At 59.0% G+C, this 16,156-nt stretch overlaps 1 protein-coding gene across 1 annotated transcript; it reads right to left on the bottom strand.

The window, feature by feature from the left end:
• Positions 1-13,340: 13,340 nt before the first annotated feature.
• On the bottom strand, positions 13,341-15,725 carry LOC134057400 (serine/threonine-protein kinase pim-1-like). The gene is made up of 5 exons (XM_062514387.1): positions 15,225-15,725; positions 15,085-15,135; positions 14,523-14,889; positions 13,704-13,883; positions 13,341-13,447 (listed from the first exon to the last, which is right to left on the bottom strand). The coding sequence occupies exons 1-5, from the start codon at positions 15,723-15,725 to the stop codon at positions 13,341-13,343; spliced, it is 1,206 nt and encodes a 401-aa protein (XP_062370371.1).
• Positions 15,726-16,156: the final 431 nt, after the last annotated feature.

Here is a 16,156-nt window from a genome sequence, read left to right on the forward strand (position 1 = left end):
CCTGCCAGTGCTTCCAGAGCCCAGCCCAGCCCTGGAGGCTCAGCTCTGCCCTGCAGACCCCTCCCAGCACAGGGCACTGCCCAGGGGCATCTCCCTGGCAGCAGGGCCTGAAGGGCAGCTCAGACAAACTGAGATGCTGCAAGCCAAGGTGCTGCTGCTGCTGTCTGTAGGCAGAGCAGGCTGAGGAGGAGGCACTTTGTGAGGCAGATCTGAGGCACATCTGCTGATGCCCCGTGGGACAGTGCAGGTGTCTCAGGGACACAGACACACCTGACAGCCCCTTTGCCTTGCCTTGAGGAGAGAGCTGAGAGCAGCCATGGCTATGCAGCAGCATCTCCAGAGCAGGAGGAATCTGCCCTGCTGGGGGTGGCTCCTTCCACCTCCAACTTCTGCCCACAGTCCATGGGGAGCTGCCAGGCAGGCTGAGAGCTGTCCCTGGCAGGTGGCACATGCCCTGGGCTGGCCGAGAGTCCTCAGGGCTGCAGAACAGGCACTCCAGCTCTAGGTCACGTTCCCCCAAGTGTTTTTCCAGGCGGAGGTTCAGATAGGCAGCCCCAGGCCCTCTACAAACACAAGCTGCCCGCTGCCTCTTCACCTGCCTGGAGTCCTGCCTGCATTCATGGCAGCAAAACCAGGCTGTTCCTGGCCAGAGACCAGAGCCCTGCTCCTGCAGGATGCTCTTGCCAGCACTTTACAGGATTCTGCTCTGCACGCAGCACTGTTCCTTCCCCCTCTCAACAGGCTTTGGCACACAGAGCACAACCTGGCTGGCTCTGCCATCAGCACACCCCAATCAAAGGTGGAGGAAGAAGAAGCAGGGGCTGTTTTGCAGCCATGCCCAAGAGAGACTGGAAGGGTGCCCTCCCTCTGGTCTCACTTGCTTGGCTTTCTGACTGGGTCTGGGGCAGGGGCTGTGATTCCTCATTTGTGGGGACCAGAACCGCACTCAGGATCCCAGCACTGCCTGACAGCGCTCTGGACACTGGCACGGTCACGCGTCCGAGTCTCGGGCACTGTCCTGCTGCTTCATTTGTCCTTTGGCACACCCAACGCTCCTTGAGAAGCCCTGATGGTCTCTGGTTCTGCCCTCTTCCTGACCTGGGCAGGGATGGAGCATTGCTGTGCTTTCAGGAAGCTGTTGTTGAAACCTTGCAGCATTCCAGTCTCCTTTGCCCTCTGTGGATGCTTGCCATGGAATCCGTCCCAGTTGGGTTCAGAGCATACTCAGGTGGAGTGGCTCTTCTAAAACCCAGGGCCTCCAGGGTGCTCAGCAAGACCTTTAACTCCACAGTGTTGTGGAACTGGACCTTTAGCACAGAGATATTTCCAGCCTGATCTGTCCTTGTTCCTCTGCATCTCTGCACAAAACACAGCGTGGAAGAGAACGGCAGGAAGAGCCCATGTGTCCCAGGGCTCCGGATTTGCGGCGCTTGAGCTCCACAGAGGTGCAGGCAAAGTGAAGAAGCCAAACTCTTTATTGATGGAGGGGGAAGCAAAGGGAGGAGCTGGAGGGGACAAAAGGGATGGGTACAGTGTGAGGGCTGGAGGGAGGGAGCAGTGAAAAGGGAGAGATAGTGGAGGGAAGATGAAAGGATGGGCAGTGTCTGAAGGCTGGAGGGAGAGAGCTATGTACAAGCAGGGAGAGGGCTGAAGCCACATGAACTTCAACAGGCTCAGCTGTGCCTGGAGCTCCAGCTGGTCTCTTCTGGTCTCAAGGTTGCCTCATCTTCCATGGCATCTGGAGAGCTTAAAGGGATGCTGGTTCTTCTGAGCCAGCAGATGAGCATGGTTCTGCAGCTCTTCAATTGAGTGTATCTTGAATTCCTACATTTGTCTGTGAAGGGCTGTCGTCTATCATCAGGGCTTGAAAGACTGGAAGACAGAGGAAAGGAGCCATGGTCAGAGCCCGGATCTGTGGGAATCCAAGGAGACCTTCCTGCTAGGGCCATCCCACCTAGCTTATTCCATGGCCAATACAGAGGAGGGGCCAAGGGGATCAGCTGCAAGGTGTTGGCCACGAATACCCCCACCCATGTCCCTGAAATCTCTGTGTGCTCCATCCACGCCACCGTTCATACACACAGGGAGTGAAACCCTCCACAGCTGGGCCAGGGATTGCAGCTCCCTGCCCAGGGATTGCAGCTCCCCCCACCAGCCCCTCTGACAGCCCGCTGCCCTCACTCACCCTCCCTGAGCACCTGGGGCTCTTCCTTCTGCCCCCTCAAGCACTGCCCGGCGAGCCCTGGGAACACAGAGCCTGTCACTGCCCCAGTGGCACAGCTCCCTGCCAGCGTCGCTGCCAGCCCTGTGGCCACTGGCCCTCCTGGCCCGGCAGGGCTCAGCCCGGGCCCTCGCCACCTCCTGACACCCAAGGAAGGGCACGGCTGGGAGAGGGCAGCAGCAGCCCCGAGGGCAGCCGGGGCTCCACGGCGCCGGGCCCGGATGGCGCCGCCGGGGCAGCAGCCGGGGCAGGGGCCGAGCCGTGGTGGGTGGGGATGGACCCCGGGCTCACCGATGAACCTGATGGCCGCCTCTCACAGGGGCTCCTGAGGGCTCTGCAGTTATGGCAGGGCCAGGCGCAGGTGCTGGGCCGCTCGGCTCCTGTCCTCTGCCAGCTGGGGAGAGCGGCGGCAGGCAGGGAAGGGTCGGGGCGGGCTCTGCCCCTTTGGCAGGCGCTGCCCTGAGGCGCCCGGCCCCGGCCTCCCCTGCCCGCCCAGCCCTGAGGCGCGGCCGGCAGCCGCTGGCGCCGGGCTCTGCAGGGGCAGAGGGCTGGGTGCTGCCCGGGGAGCCGCGGTGCCGACCCGCCCCGCGGCCCCGCTGGGCCGGGGCTCCGTCGGCACCCGGCTCGGGGCCACGGGAGCCTGGAGCAGAGCCCGTGCGGCCCCTGGGTGCAGCACTGGGCACGGCCACAGCTGCCAGCCCCACACAGCGAGCACCGCGCTCAGGGGGCTTCTCCAGCCTGAGCCTGGGGCTTCCAGGCCGTCCTTACCAGGCACTCGGCCAACTTCCACAGCTGCTCCTTCTTCAGCAGCTGCTCCAGATTCCTCCTCTTCAGGAATTTGGTCGCACAATGCAGTGTTGCCCGAGAGGCCTGGAGAGCAGCAGAGATGTGGTGATGGCAGCGCAGTTCAGGGCACAGGACCCATGTCCCTGTGCCAAGGCCTGGAGGAGGCTGCAGCCCGGGAGGTGCCAGGGCAGGAGGCAGCCGAGCCCCCTCCCAGGGATGCACCAGCAGCCCACGAGTCCTCACCTCTGCCACACGCCAATTTTCATCATGACAGTGCAATAAAAGTGGGAGTAGGCTCTGGCGCACAGTTGACTTAAGGGGCTTTTTTCCCTCGTCTACTACCAATTCCATCACCTTGCAGAAGAGGTCAAGGGAGAGCAGCTGCACGTGGCTGTTGTCCTGGAGGAAAGGAAAAAACCTCAGCACCAACTACTGCAGCCCCTGAACAACAGCCCAAATAATCCACAGGGCACCAAGTTTCTGGGCAGCAGCCAGTGCCCGTGGCTGAGGACACTGAGCCTTACGTTGTCAAAGAGGGCCAGGAGTGCCTGGGCCAGCTTCAGGGCGGTGGTGCTGGATATCAGGATGTCTTTGTCCTGGAGCACATTGGTGAACACGTGGAGGCTCATGCCAACCACCTCTCCATCTGCATCACCCAGCAGCTCCAAAAGCCTTTGAGACAGGCTACACATTTTTAGGGCCTGTGTGGAACACAAGGTTGTGCTGTGAAGCCACGAATGACAGCACCACCAACACTGCCCTGGCACTGCAACCCCAACTGCAGGGCGCAGAGGCCAAAGGCCTGTCCTAAAGAACTCAGGGAGGTGAGGCAGGAGAGCTGGGAGCATCTGCCTCAGCTCCTGAAGCCCAGCCAGCCCAAGGGGCTGCTTTCCCCAGCGCTGCTTCAGCCGCTGTCCCCTTCTCACCATCGAGGGATCCTTGCTGAGCACCACAAGGCCTCGGAGCGCCAGGCGACGCCTCTCCCTGCACTTGCTCTGCACATGCCTTGACATGAGCTCAAGGATGCTGTCAGCACAGTGAGTCAAATCCAAGCAGTCCAGGACCTGGAAGGCACAGGGCAGTGACAGGGGACCCAGCCAGCAGGAGCCCAGATCCGCACAGGGCTGGGCCCAGACAGCAGCACAGGGCACGGGCACCGTCCCAGGCAGCTGTGGCGATGACCACAGAGAGCTGGGAGGCAGCTCAGTGAGGCAGCGCTGGCCATCGGGCTCACCTCCACAAGGAATGCCAGGAAAGGCAGATCCCAGCGTGGCTCTTCCCTGCTGAGCCAGCCAAGCAGGCGGCGTGCAACCCCAGAACACACGGAGAGGGAGGCACGGCGCATCTGCCTGATGGGGGAAAAGGCACCAAGACACTGAGGTGGGCAGGCAAACCTCTCTCAGGAGTGAGTCACAGAGATCCTGTTTTTGCCCAGCATCCCTGGAGCTGATGTGGGCATTTTGGGAGGCTGCTCCTTCTGGGCACCTCCTCTCCCAGCCTTTTCCAGTCTGCTTGGCTGTCCCTTGGTGACAAATCCCTCTGGCCCATGAGCACAGGGACTGTGTGGGGCACCCCGGGCACAGAGCACAAATGTCGGGGACAGAGGGGAAATGGGGGTCTCACCTGGCCAGCAGACCCACGGCATAGTGCTGGGTGTCAGCACAGAGCAGCGTGTCCCAGCCACGCTTGCGCTCCATGGCCATCACCTCAGGGTCATAGTGCAGACAGAAGAGCAGAGCCTTCATGGCCTGCACCGCAAACCTGTGTGCAGAGCAAAGTCCAGGTCACACTGGGAGCACTGGTGCTGGCCACAAGGGCATGGGAAGGACAGGGGGACTGGGACCTGTTGGGCTGGCTGGGAAGGCGATGTTCCTCCCGGCACGCTGTCCAGAAGTTATCAACTTCCTCTGGCATCTGCTGTGTGGTGATGACAACGTGGAAGAGCAGAGCCACAAACAGGCGGGAGGAATAAAGGATCACTGCCTTCTGGCACTGAGGCACAATTAGCCAGATCACCAGAGTAGCCTGCAAAAGAAGCAGCCCGAGACAGCGCTCAGGGCTGAGCTGTCCATGGGGCAGGGCCCGAGGGGAGACGCAGGGGGAGCAGCGGGCCCAGTGCCCCCTGAGCCTGTCCCTAGCCCAGGTTTCAGCCCAGTGCCTGAGGCACGGAGAGGATGGAGAGCTGCTGGAGAGGCGAGTGGAGAGCGAGCAGAGGCCAGTTCCAGAAACTCACAGCCAGGGCAAACACGTCTTTGTTGTCTCCATCAGAGGTGCTCATGCTGTGCAGAGGCCAATCCTCCATCACACAGAGCAGTGTGGGCAGCACCTTCTCCACTGTTGGTCCTGACGAGCCTATGGCTCTCCACATCCTTGCAGCAGCTCTGTGGGATCACAGCTCTGTGTCAGGGGGTCTCAGGCACAGGACCATGCCCTGTACAGTTGTGGGGCCCAGGTGACAGAGCCCCAATGCCCTGAGGGGGAGGGAGGGAGCATGGCAGCAGGCTGAGGAAACAGAGGGGCCTGAGGGTCCTGGAGCTCTGTGCCTGTCTGGCAGACCCCACTGGACAGGCTGTACAGGGCCATGGGCCCTAAAGGCTGTTGAGCCCTGAGCTCTCAAGGCACGTGGACCCTGTACCTGTCATCACACGTTGGGGCACAGCGCAGGAGGGTCAGCACCACGTCAGCAGGGTGTTCTCCAGCCAGCCTCCAAATGTCAGTGCGCAGCCTGACACCCACAGTGGCATGGGACACGAGACTCTGGTGGATGCTTTTCACCATGGCTGGCACCTGGAGGGGGTGGGCAAGACTTGGAGCACTGTCCATGGGAGACACTCCCCAGCTTCCCCTAAGAAGTGCTTCCCTCCCCGCCACACTGTGCTGGCCTCAAAGACTGAGGGGGCCCAGTGACCATGGTGTGAGTGGGCATGCACTCCTGTGAGGCCTCAAGCCCTGGCCTCAGGCTGCTTACGTTTGGCTGGGAAGAAACACAGGGCTCCTTGAAATAGTCCCCAATGAGTTCCTGACTCAGAGTGGCAGTGGTGTCAGTATTTGTGATGCCCTCAGTCTCTGCAGTGCCGGCCATGTCCTCAGTCTCTGCCATGTCAGCCTTTGCCCTGCCATCATTCATTGCAGTGTCAGAGCCCTCTGAGCACTCAGGTGAATTTGGGCTGACATCTGGCTCTGACTGGAGCTCGGTCAGCCTGGAGTCAGGCTCAGCTGTGCCCTCTGTAGCTGTGGTTCTGGTCTTCCTACGTCGAATGCGTAGGAACTTCTGGAACCTCTGCAGGAGAACAAAGGACAGGGACGAGAGGCAAGTTCCATGCAATGCTCCAAGCGCTGTGCTGGGCTGAGCAGTGACAGCAGGCCCAGCCCAGGTAGGGATGGCTGCAGGTACCTTCAGTGTTGTGCGGAAGCGGCCACGGGTGGGTTCCTGCTCTTGTGTCCAGTCCATGGCTGCTCCTGGGTAAGAGCGAGTGCAGCCAGAGCTGAGGGGCTGTGGGAGAGGCCAGAGAACACAGCCCAGCCCTGCGCTCCCCAGGCAGGGACAGCCCCAGGATGCCCCAGGGGATGGAGCACGGCTGCTGCGGGGTGTCTGCCCAGCCCCTCTTCTGTCCTGTCCCTGGCCATGTCCACAGTGGGTGGGGTAGGATGGGATGGGATGGGATGGGATGGGATGGGATGGGATGGGATGGGATGGGATGGGATGGGATGGGATGGGATGGGATGGGATGGGATGGGATGGGATGGGATGGGATGGGATGGGGCCCAGCTGGCAGCAGCCATTAGCCCTGTGGCCCTGCTGTGCCACTCACCATCCTGCATTGGCTGGAACTGCTCCAGCTCCTCAGGTGGTTGTTCTGGGGATACTCCAGGGCCTTTCTCTTTTTTCCCTCTGCAAACATTGAACAGGCTGAGAAATCTGCCCGCCATGTCAGAGTCTGGCCTCAGAGGCACCTTCTAGAGAGATGCCTTGGGAAAGCTGTGAGGCAACAAGTCGTGCAGTTGTGCCTTGAAGACACCCACGACAGAGATGCCTCAGGAAGGCTGCAGGACAGCAAGTCCTGCACTCTGCTCTTGAGGGCTCCTGCCACAAGGACAGGAGACTCCTCGTAAGCAATTCTGGTCACCAAGTCCTGCGGTCCGGCCGCGAGTGCACCTGCAAAAGAGAAGCCTCGGGAAGGCCACGGGCCACCAAGTCCCACAGCCTTGCCACGAGGTCACCTGCAGGAATAACGCCTCAGAAAAGCTCTGGATCAGACACGAACGAGTGCGCTGTGTGGGGGCTCCTCACAGCACCGCTCCGGCTCGTCCTGTCCCGTCGCCTGCTCCGAGCACTGTGGTGTGGCTGTGTCACTGCCAGCTCCTATGTCAGCACAGGTCACAAAGGGTCCTTTGACACCGTGTCCCCTTCCATGCCATGGTGACTGTGCTGCTTTGTGTCACAAAGGCCCTTGCACACACTGCCACCTGCCCTGGGGACACCCTCAGCCCACCCAAAGTTGCCCAGGTTGGAAGAAATCCCTCGCCCCAAGTGTTTAATGCAGCCTGACAGGATGTTTATGAGCAGCTCTAACCACCAGCAAACACTGCCCTGCTCTGCGGGCTCAGGGCAGCAGAAGGAGCCCCCAGGGCTGCTGACACAGCCGTAGCTGGAAGGGCACGGGGCCTTCCAGAGAAGCTGGCACAGCCTCCTTGGGACACATCCCAACTGCTGGCCATCCTAAACCTGGGGGTCCAAAAGTTCCCTCTTGGTCAGCCCTTGTGGCCTAAAGCTTCAGCTGCTTTAGCTCCTGGGGCTAAGCTGCTCATGCTGAATTTGACAACTCAGAATGAAGAATACAGTTCATCCAAATCCTTCTGGGACACTGAGAGGGGAGGCTGTGCAAACAGGAGCATGGTTTGCTGTTACCTCTCTGCCTTTCATGCCTTTCAGCACTTTGGAAGCTCAGCCAAGCACTTTGTCCAAGGGTGCAATGAAGCAGCTGTTCCTGCTCCCAGCTCTGGCTCTTTCCTGTCTCTGACCTTGACTGGTTTTGTCCCTCTTGCTGTGCCCTCTGTTCCCCCTGTGCTCAGTGGCTGCTCCCCAGGACTGTGGAACTGGCACAAATCAAGGGCTCCAGCCCCTCCTTTCTCTGCCCTTGCAGCTGCCTGGTCACAGCAGCCTTTTCCATCTGGAAGCTCCACATGGAGAGGGAGTCCCCACCTCTGTTCGCTGCACAACCTCCAGGAGCCCAGGGCTGCCATCTCCAGTCCCTGCTGGCACAGAGGGCTCCCAGGTGCCCCAGGCTGCTGTGACACCACTGCACACGGGAGGGAACAGTGCCAGGGGCTGTGCTCAAAGTCAGGTCCATGTGCTGCTGCTGCTGCTGCTGCTGCTGCTGTGGGTGTCGTTTGTCCAGCCGTGCCCCAGAATCAGGGATCAGATGCAGGCACTGCTGCTGCTCCCTCGGGATCAGCCACAGTTTGGGTGTTGCTGTCAGTGCCAGCAGAAGCGGTGGCTGGAGCAGAGGGTGCTGACAGTGCCCCAAGCCCCGGGGCCAGAGGGGTCCCTGGGCTGGGGCTGGGAGCTGGGAGGGAGCTGCCCCTTGTTCTCCCTCTGCCCCACACAGAGCTGGGCCGGGCACAAGGGGGGCAGCCCAGCAAACAGGGAGCCTGCGAGTCCCTCCCAGCCCTGTCTGCTCAGAGCTTGGGCCTTGGAGCTGCAGGTGGACAAAGGCAGCTGCTCATGGTCCCTCGCTGTGTCCCCGTGCTCAGCAGTGCTGCTCCATCAGTCTGTGCCCAGCAAGGGGGAAAAGCCTCAGCCCTGCAGGGCCAGGAGCTGCCGGGCTCTGCCTGAGCAGCTCAGCCAGCGGGAAGGAGCTGCTCCACACGGGAACCAGGAGCAAAGGACTGTAGCACCTCGTTCTTGGGCAGAGCCCCGATTCTCTGGGGGAATAGCAGAGCTGTTCTCATGCACTGCTGTGTCAGAGCTGCAGGTGCTGTGCCTGCAAACACAGGGCTTGAGATCTGCACAAGGATTCTGCAACTCGTGACTGGATCAGGATGTCACCAGTGCTAAACTCCAGTTTAGTCCAAAGCAACCACTGTGCATCTGCTGCTGCTATCTGCTATATTTTTTTTTCAGAGTATCCAGACAAAAGTAAACAGAGGAGGAGCCTACATTTTCATTGTTTATCAGAAATGCATCTCATTTTGCTGTACATTCCTTTCTTAGGATGTGTTCGCTGTGTTTAAAAAAGAAAAGTAAAAAAAAGAACAAAAAGAAAAGTGAAAGTATAGAGGAAAAAAACCCCAATGTGTAGTGAAAAATCTAGTGTAACTTTGGATTAATTAGTATCTGATCTTTTTTAAAAAGACAACTAAATTATTTGCTTTGTGAAAGTTCTGATGACATGGATCCATATTACTGACCTCAGCATCCTTTTTTAAAAGATTTTGGGGTTTGATTGTAATATTAAGTCATTTTTAATTGTGGTTGAAGAAAGAGAAAATTGAAATATGGATTGTGCATGATTGTGTTTTGAGGGTAAAAACACTGCAGTTTGAAACTGTAACCTAAAGAATTGAAAATTAATGTGATAGCTCCAAATGGATTGGGTGACAGCAGCTTTTCCTATAGGATGTGCAGCATCAGAAAGACTTCATCAGTGAGGTTGTGGGTGCTTTTATCTTTGTCCTGTGCCACTCTGGGATGTCATGAAACGGGAATTCACCTGCCACCAGCCACAGTCACCCTCTGACACTGCAGATCCTTGGACCTTGTGTCCCCAGAGCAGACACAAAGTGTTTCTGCAGCTACCCCCTTGGCACAAATCCACGACGACTGGGATTTTTCCAAGTCTCATGTCTCCATTGTGCCATATTCCTCAATTAATAGCAGCCCATCCCAGCAGTGAATCCAGCGATTTATGCAGATGGTTGTCAGCTCCACTTCCTGCCTAGAAATCCTGAAATTGCTCCCAAATGCTGCTCCCTTCAGCTCTTGGACACCTACTCACAAAGCTGGGGAACAAATCCCCTGTCCACTGCCTTACAAGGTGAGTTATGCCAAAGTTAGAGCTCTGTGGGAAATCTCTGTCCATCCCTATCCTTTTAATATATCCATACATGGGGGTGTGCATGGATGTGTATGGAATAGAGAGGAAGGGGTGTGCAAGCAACGTGACTGACACTTTTACTCTCCATGTTGGTCCCACAGGTACAAACACAATATGGATAGCCTGGCACAGTCAGACCTTTCTGTCCATGGGTACAGAGACATCCCAGAGCCCATGGCACAGTCAGACCTTTCTGTCCATGGATACAGAGACATCCATGAGTCCCTGGCACAGACAGACCCTTCTGTCCATGGATACAGAGACATCCCAGAGCCCATGGCACAGTCAGACCTTTCTGTCCATGGGTACAGAGACATCCCAGAGCCCCTGGCACAGACAGACCCTTCTGTCCATGGATACAGAGACATCCCAGAGCCCATGGCACAGACAGACCCTTCTGTCCATGGATACAGAGACATCCCAGAGCCCCTGGCACAGACAGACCCTTCTGTCCATGGGTACAGAGACATCCCAGAGCCCCTGGCACAGTCAGACCCTTCTGTCCAGAAATACAGAGACATCCCAGAGCCCCTGGCACAGACAGACCCTTCTGTCCATGGGTACAGAGACATCCCAGAGCCCCTGGCACAGACAGACCCTTCTGTCCATGGGTACAGAGACATCCCAGAGCCCCTGGCACAGACAGACCCTTCTGTCCATGGGTACAGAGACATCCCAGAGCCCATGGCACAGTCAGACCCTTCTGTCCCTGGGAGCACAATGTGGGTGGGTGGGCAGTGAGTCCTGGACAGGAGCCAGACCTGTGTCCAGCCCTGCCAGGCCCTGCCAAGGCTCAGTGCTGGCTCCTCTGGAATGGGAAAGCCCTTCAGCCTTGTCCCTGCCCAGAGGGGCAGTGCTGGCCTGGCAGCACAGGCTGTTTTCCCCACAGGCTGCACGAGATGAGAACACAACACTTGCAAACACTGAGTGCAAGCCACAGCTCTGGGTGCTCCCCATGCACCTCAGCCCTGGTTCCACTCTCTGCCCCAAGCTTCAGGGCATGCCGTGGGAGCCCGGCTGGGCTCTGCCCTGGGGCCATCCTGCAGTGACAGCTCCAAACAGGGAGCATTCAGGTGCCACAGACAGCCAAGGCAGGGGTGGAGGGGAGCTGGTCCAGCCCAGACTGCACTGCTGTGTGCTGTGCTCTGGGGCTGGGGCTCCCTGCACAGGGGACTGCACTGCTGTGCCAGAGGACACAAGCTTGAGCTTCAGCCTAACTGAGCTGGGTGGGTGGGCTGGGAAGAGTGGGGAGGCTCAAGGGGATGCACAGAGTTCATCCTGCGGGAAGGACGAGGAGAAGGGAGTGGCAACTCAGCAGTGAGGAGAGCTGAGAGCAGGAGAGCAGCTCTGAAGGACACTAAAATCTCACTGGACCTCTGAGACATTGCTGCTCTTCAGCCAGTGAAAGAATGAGTCCCTAATCCTGGAACTCAGTCTTCCACGTGCTGAGGGGCGTCAAGGAAGGCAACAAGGTGATGGAGACTGTGATGGGCTGGGAATTCACTGGGGGAAATGAGGGAGCACTTGTGAAGTAAAAGGCAGGTGGGGGAGAGAACTGTTCAGAGAAGGACTGAGCTAGAGCTTGAGCAGGCTGAAAAATATCATTTGGGGTCATCCCAGATTGACTTCATTTCAGAAGGTATTGAACAAATTTACTTTTTGGGGGGTGTCATGTTTTCCCTTGGAAGTGTACACTCTGCAAACTTGAGCTGCGTTGCCGAAATGCTCAAGCAAGTCTCTGCTGCAGGTCACTCCATTTCTCCTTTGGCTGATTCCAGCCTGGTGCTGAGCTGCAGCAGAGCCCTGGCAGAGCCCAGAGCAGCCTCAGCATCCACAGGGCCCGGCTGCAAGGAGGGAAACCAGAAATTGCCCGTCAGCTGAAGGCTCCTGTGCCCCTTGTCCCAGCTGCCACGGTGCCCAGGCCATGCTGGCCGTGCCCAGAGCAGTGCCCATCACTGCTGCCTTGGGCAGCAGAGCAGGAGGGCAGGACATGTGCCCAGCCTGCAGCCAGCCATGGCACATCCACCTCCTCAGCAGCTGCCACAGCAGGATGCTCCTGTGCTCGCTGCCATCTCCCAAAAGCTCTCATCCCACTGTGACAAGAAGATGGGGACCCACCTCATGCCATCGCTGCTGGAAGAAAAGCTGGTCCCAAGGGATGTCCTCAGCCTTCTCCAAGGGCACGGCCCATCCACGCCGCAGCTGGTCCCGAGCACTTCCTGATCCACACTGGAGCCCACCTGGAACACTTCCTTTAGATAAAGAATCAACAAATTAATGAAAATAGATTACCATCCAGAAGGGGAGAAAAGAAAAATGGTAAAAAATGTCATCTCTGTCAGGCGCTTGAGGAAGGCCCAACCCTAGATGCCAGGGAAAAAGCCACCCACGGGTGAGAGAAGCCCATGCTTTCTCCCTTTTCCCCTGCACTGGCCCCAAAAGTCATGGTGATCCCAAAGCAAGCAAGGGCAGTGGAGCAGCCCAAGCCCTTCCTTGCCTGCCAAGGAAAGCAGCCATGCCCAGTTCTGGAGTCCCACCTCACTCCCACCATGGGGCTTTGTTTGTGTCGTGCTGGCTGCCCCAGCCCGGGGCACGGTGGGTGCTGGGGGCTGTTGGCAGGGCCAGGAGCTGACTCCCATTTCGTACCCACCCCAGCCCATCCCCCTGGCCCTGCCAAAACGCAGCTTGGCAGACGACAGAAGAATCAGTTTTATCCTCCCCAGCAAAGGGGGAACCTTTGCTTCCTGGCCAGGCTGTGCAATGCCCAAATCTGGGAGCATCCCCCTGGGTCTGGACTCATCTGTAAATTCGCCGTGGAGCCTGGCTTTGAAGAAGGTGCCAGAATCCAAGTCCATCTTCAGCTTGCCAGTGGCCAGGTGGAGGAAGAGGTTGTCATCCTTGATGTCATCCTCACTGTCTCCAGCAGCAGCAGCCCCACCTGCTACAGCTTCTCCAGGGGCTCCTTCTCCTTCCCTGGGGTGAGACCAGGCTCTCAGTGTTCTGCCCAGGCCCCAGCTGTCAGTGAACCAGGACAAGCCAAAGCAGCTCAGATGGTGGCCACCAGTACTGGGCTGAGCAGCTCAAGGGCTGTGTGTTCCCACCTGATGACCCCTGTGCAGTGACACAGGCAGGACAAAAAAGTCTGGGCTTCTTTGCTTCTGATTGCCAAGGCCTGTGTGCAACTGGAACTTACCAGAGCCCTGCATCCAAGTGTGCCTGTGGCTCTCTCCCTTCTTCTATGGCAGGTGAATTTGCTGCATCCAAGGGTCACAAAACAGGTCTTCTGACAAGGGCCTTTCCATGTGGAGCATGGATAAGCACCAACTGATCAGATCTTGGCACCCTGGACAGAGAAAGCAGAAACCACCGATCAGTTGGAGGAGGCTCCAGTCTGCTTTGCCCCACTGTTCTCATGCTCAGGCTGTGCTGCATGTGCTCAGAGCTGGGCCTAAACCTTCCCATCAGTTCTTTGTTTTGGAGGAGAGCAGGAGAGCAGGACATGTGCCACCTCCTCAGCAGCTGCCAGAGCGGGATGCTGACGAGCCCACTGCTGTCTCCCAGCACTGGTATTCCCCCCGTGCCCAGAGATGAGGATTCACCTTGAGAGACCTGTTGTGGCAGCGAGAGCTGATGGTTCCAGCTGATGTTCTGGCCTCTCCTGAAAGGGTGCTCCCCACAGACCATCTGGTGCAGCAGGATGCCCAGGGACCAGAGGGTAGCTGGCTTGCCATAGTACCAGCCAAAGTGGGTCCATTCTGGCGGGCTGTAGGACGGTGTTCCTATGGAATACAGATGGAGTTCATCAGGGGGATGCTGCTGCTCCCAGAGCCTGGCCCCAGAATCCTTGGGCATGCTAGGGCTGCACCAGTGGCACATGGTGTGACCCCTTGCCTCTGGCCAGCACCTGGGACTTGTGTACAAACTTGGGGTTGGAAAAGGAGCCACTGGTGCTGGAAGAGTGCAGCAGAAGCCCTGGCAAGGCCTGACCATGACAAGGAAAAACCCACTCCGTGGTGGAAAAAATCCATGTCTTCATCCTCCCTGCCTGCATTGCCCCAAAAGACATTATGAGGACAAGGCAAGCAATGTGAGCACAGTAGTGCAAGCCCTTTCTCACCTGCCCACCAAAACAGCTGCTGCACAGGTTTGGACCCCCCCACAACCCACTGCCCCCACCCACGGGTGTTTTTGTCAGGCTGGCTGCCCCAGCCCCAGTCCTGGACACAGTGGCTGGCAAAAGCTGCCAGCAGGGCTGGAAGCTGGCCCCCCACCCACCCCAGTCAAAAGTAACTCAGATGAAGACTCAGTGCCATGACTGGCAGCAAAAAGGAGAGTCCCTGCTGCCACAGCCAGGCTGGGCCCTGAGATGTTGGGCCAGGAGATGCTGGGACTGGGAACACAGCCCTGTGTGGGCTCACCTGTAAAGTGAGTGTAGGCTGTGTCCTGCAGGTAGGTGCCACAGCCAAAGTCAATCAATTTTGCCTGCCCGGTGGCCAGGTCAAGCAGGATGTTCTCTGGTTTGATGTCCCTGTGCAGGACCCCACAGCTGGTGCAGTGCTGCACGGCCTCCAGCACTTGGCAGAACAGCTCCTGTGCCACCTCCTCCGACAGGAACCCCTGTGACTGAATGAAATGACAGAGGTCCTGACACCGCTCCGGGTATTCCAGCACCATCAGGATGTCGTTGGGGAGCTCAAGACACTTCAGCAGCTGGAGAACTCCAGGGAAGCCAGTGGACACCTTGTCCAGCAGCACGATCTCCAGTGGTGCGCTGGTGCCATCGGGCTGCAGGAGGACCACGATGCCGTCAGTGGGGCTGATGCTGTGCCAGGACTTGGGAAGCTCTCCCCCAGCACGGGATGCTCTGCTGGCCCCACACCCACTCTCCCTCCAGGCTCCTGGTGGCTTCCACCCTTCCAGGTCTCGACTCATCCCATCCTGGCACGCCCCAGCTTCTCCCTCTGGCCCCCGCTCACTCACCAGCTTGCCCCAGTGCTGGACGTGGTTCCATGGCACCCTTTTGATGGCCACCTGCATGCCAAGGGCAGCAGCAGGCTGAGCTCCTCCTCGTCCTCCTCCCTCCTCCTCCTCCTCTGCCTGCCACTGATCCCGCCACTCACCGGGGCACCGTCTGAGAGCCGAGTCACCGCCCAGGTGCTGCCAAAGCCGCCACACCCCAGCAGCAAACCGAGCTGGTACCGCTCCTTCGTGCCGTGCTGCGCCTCCCCTGCCAGCGAGACGCGGCTGTCAGCGCTCGGCCCGGGGCCAGACATGAGCCCTGAGCACCCCTCAGCCGCCCCGGGCCGGGCAGCCCCAGGTGTTCGCTCTTTGGAACGGGACAGCAGAGGCTCAGGGCCAGCGACCGCGCTGCCGAGCGGTGGAGCTCGGGCCTGGGAAACCGCAACACAGGCAGCAGGAGCAGCCGTGCCGTGTGTGTGCTCCACGGGCCCGGGAGGAGCCAGGACCAAGACCAGGACCGTGGCCAGGGCACACCTTGGGGCCAGGGCCAGGGACCGGGGTTGGGGTCGGGGCCCATGTTGGGGCCGGGGCCGGGTCCGGGGCCGGTGTCGGGACAGGCGGAGCCAAAGGGAGGCGATGCCGCTCCACGCACTGATGTCCATCCAGCAGCACCACCGCCAGTACAGCCAGAGCCGCGTGGAGGTGAGACCGTGCCGGGATGGATGGGGATGGGGAAAGGGATGGGAAATCCCCCCCTGGGGCCAGGGCAGCGCGAGGGCATGGCCCAGCTCGGAACTGGGAGACGGAGACTGGGAGAGGAGGGCGACACAGGGAAAGAGAGACCGAGAGAGGCTGTGGGACTGCGGGAGAGGGAGAGGAGGGCCAGAGGGTCGACAAAGTCGCTTCTGTCACTGCTGCTGCTGCTGCTGCTGCAACTGAAGCCCTGGGGCCGATTGTCCCCATGTCTGTTTTTCTGTTGCCTTCTCGGCCCGTGCCAAGCCCTGTGTACCCCGGCGGCAGACCCTGAACGTTTTCTTCCCATGGAAAAAACATCTTTCAAGCACAGGCATTCATGGCCAAGACTGGAATTGTG

Source organism: Cinclus cinclus, unplaced genomic scaffold (genome assembly GCF_963662255.1).
Source record: "Cinclus cinclus unplaced genomic scaffold, bCinCin1.1 SCAFFOLD_32, whole genome shotgun sequence".
Taxonomy (NCBI): domain Eukaryota; kingdom Metazoa; phylum Chordata; class Aves; order Passeriformes; family Cinclidae; genus Cinclus; species Cinclus cinclus.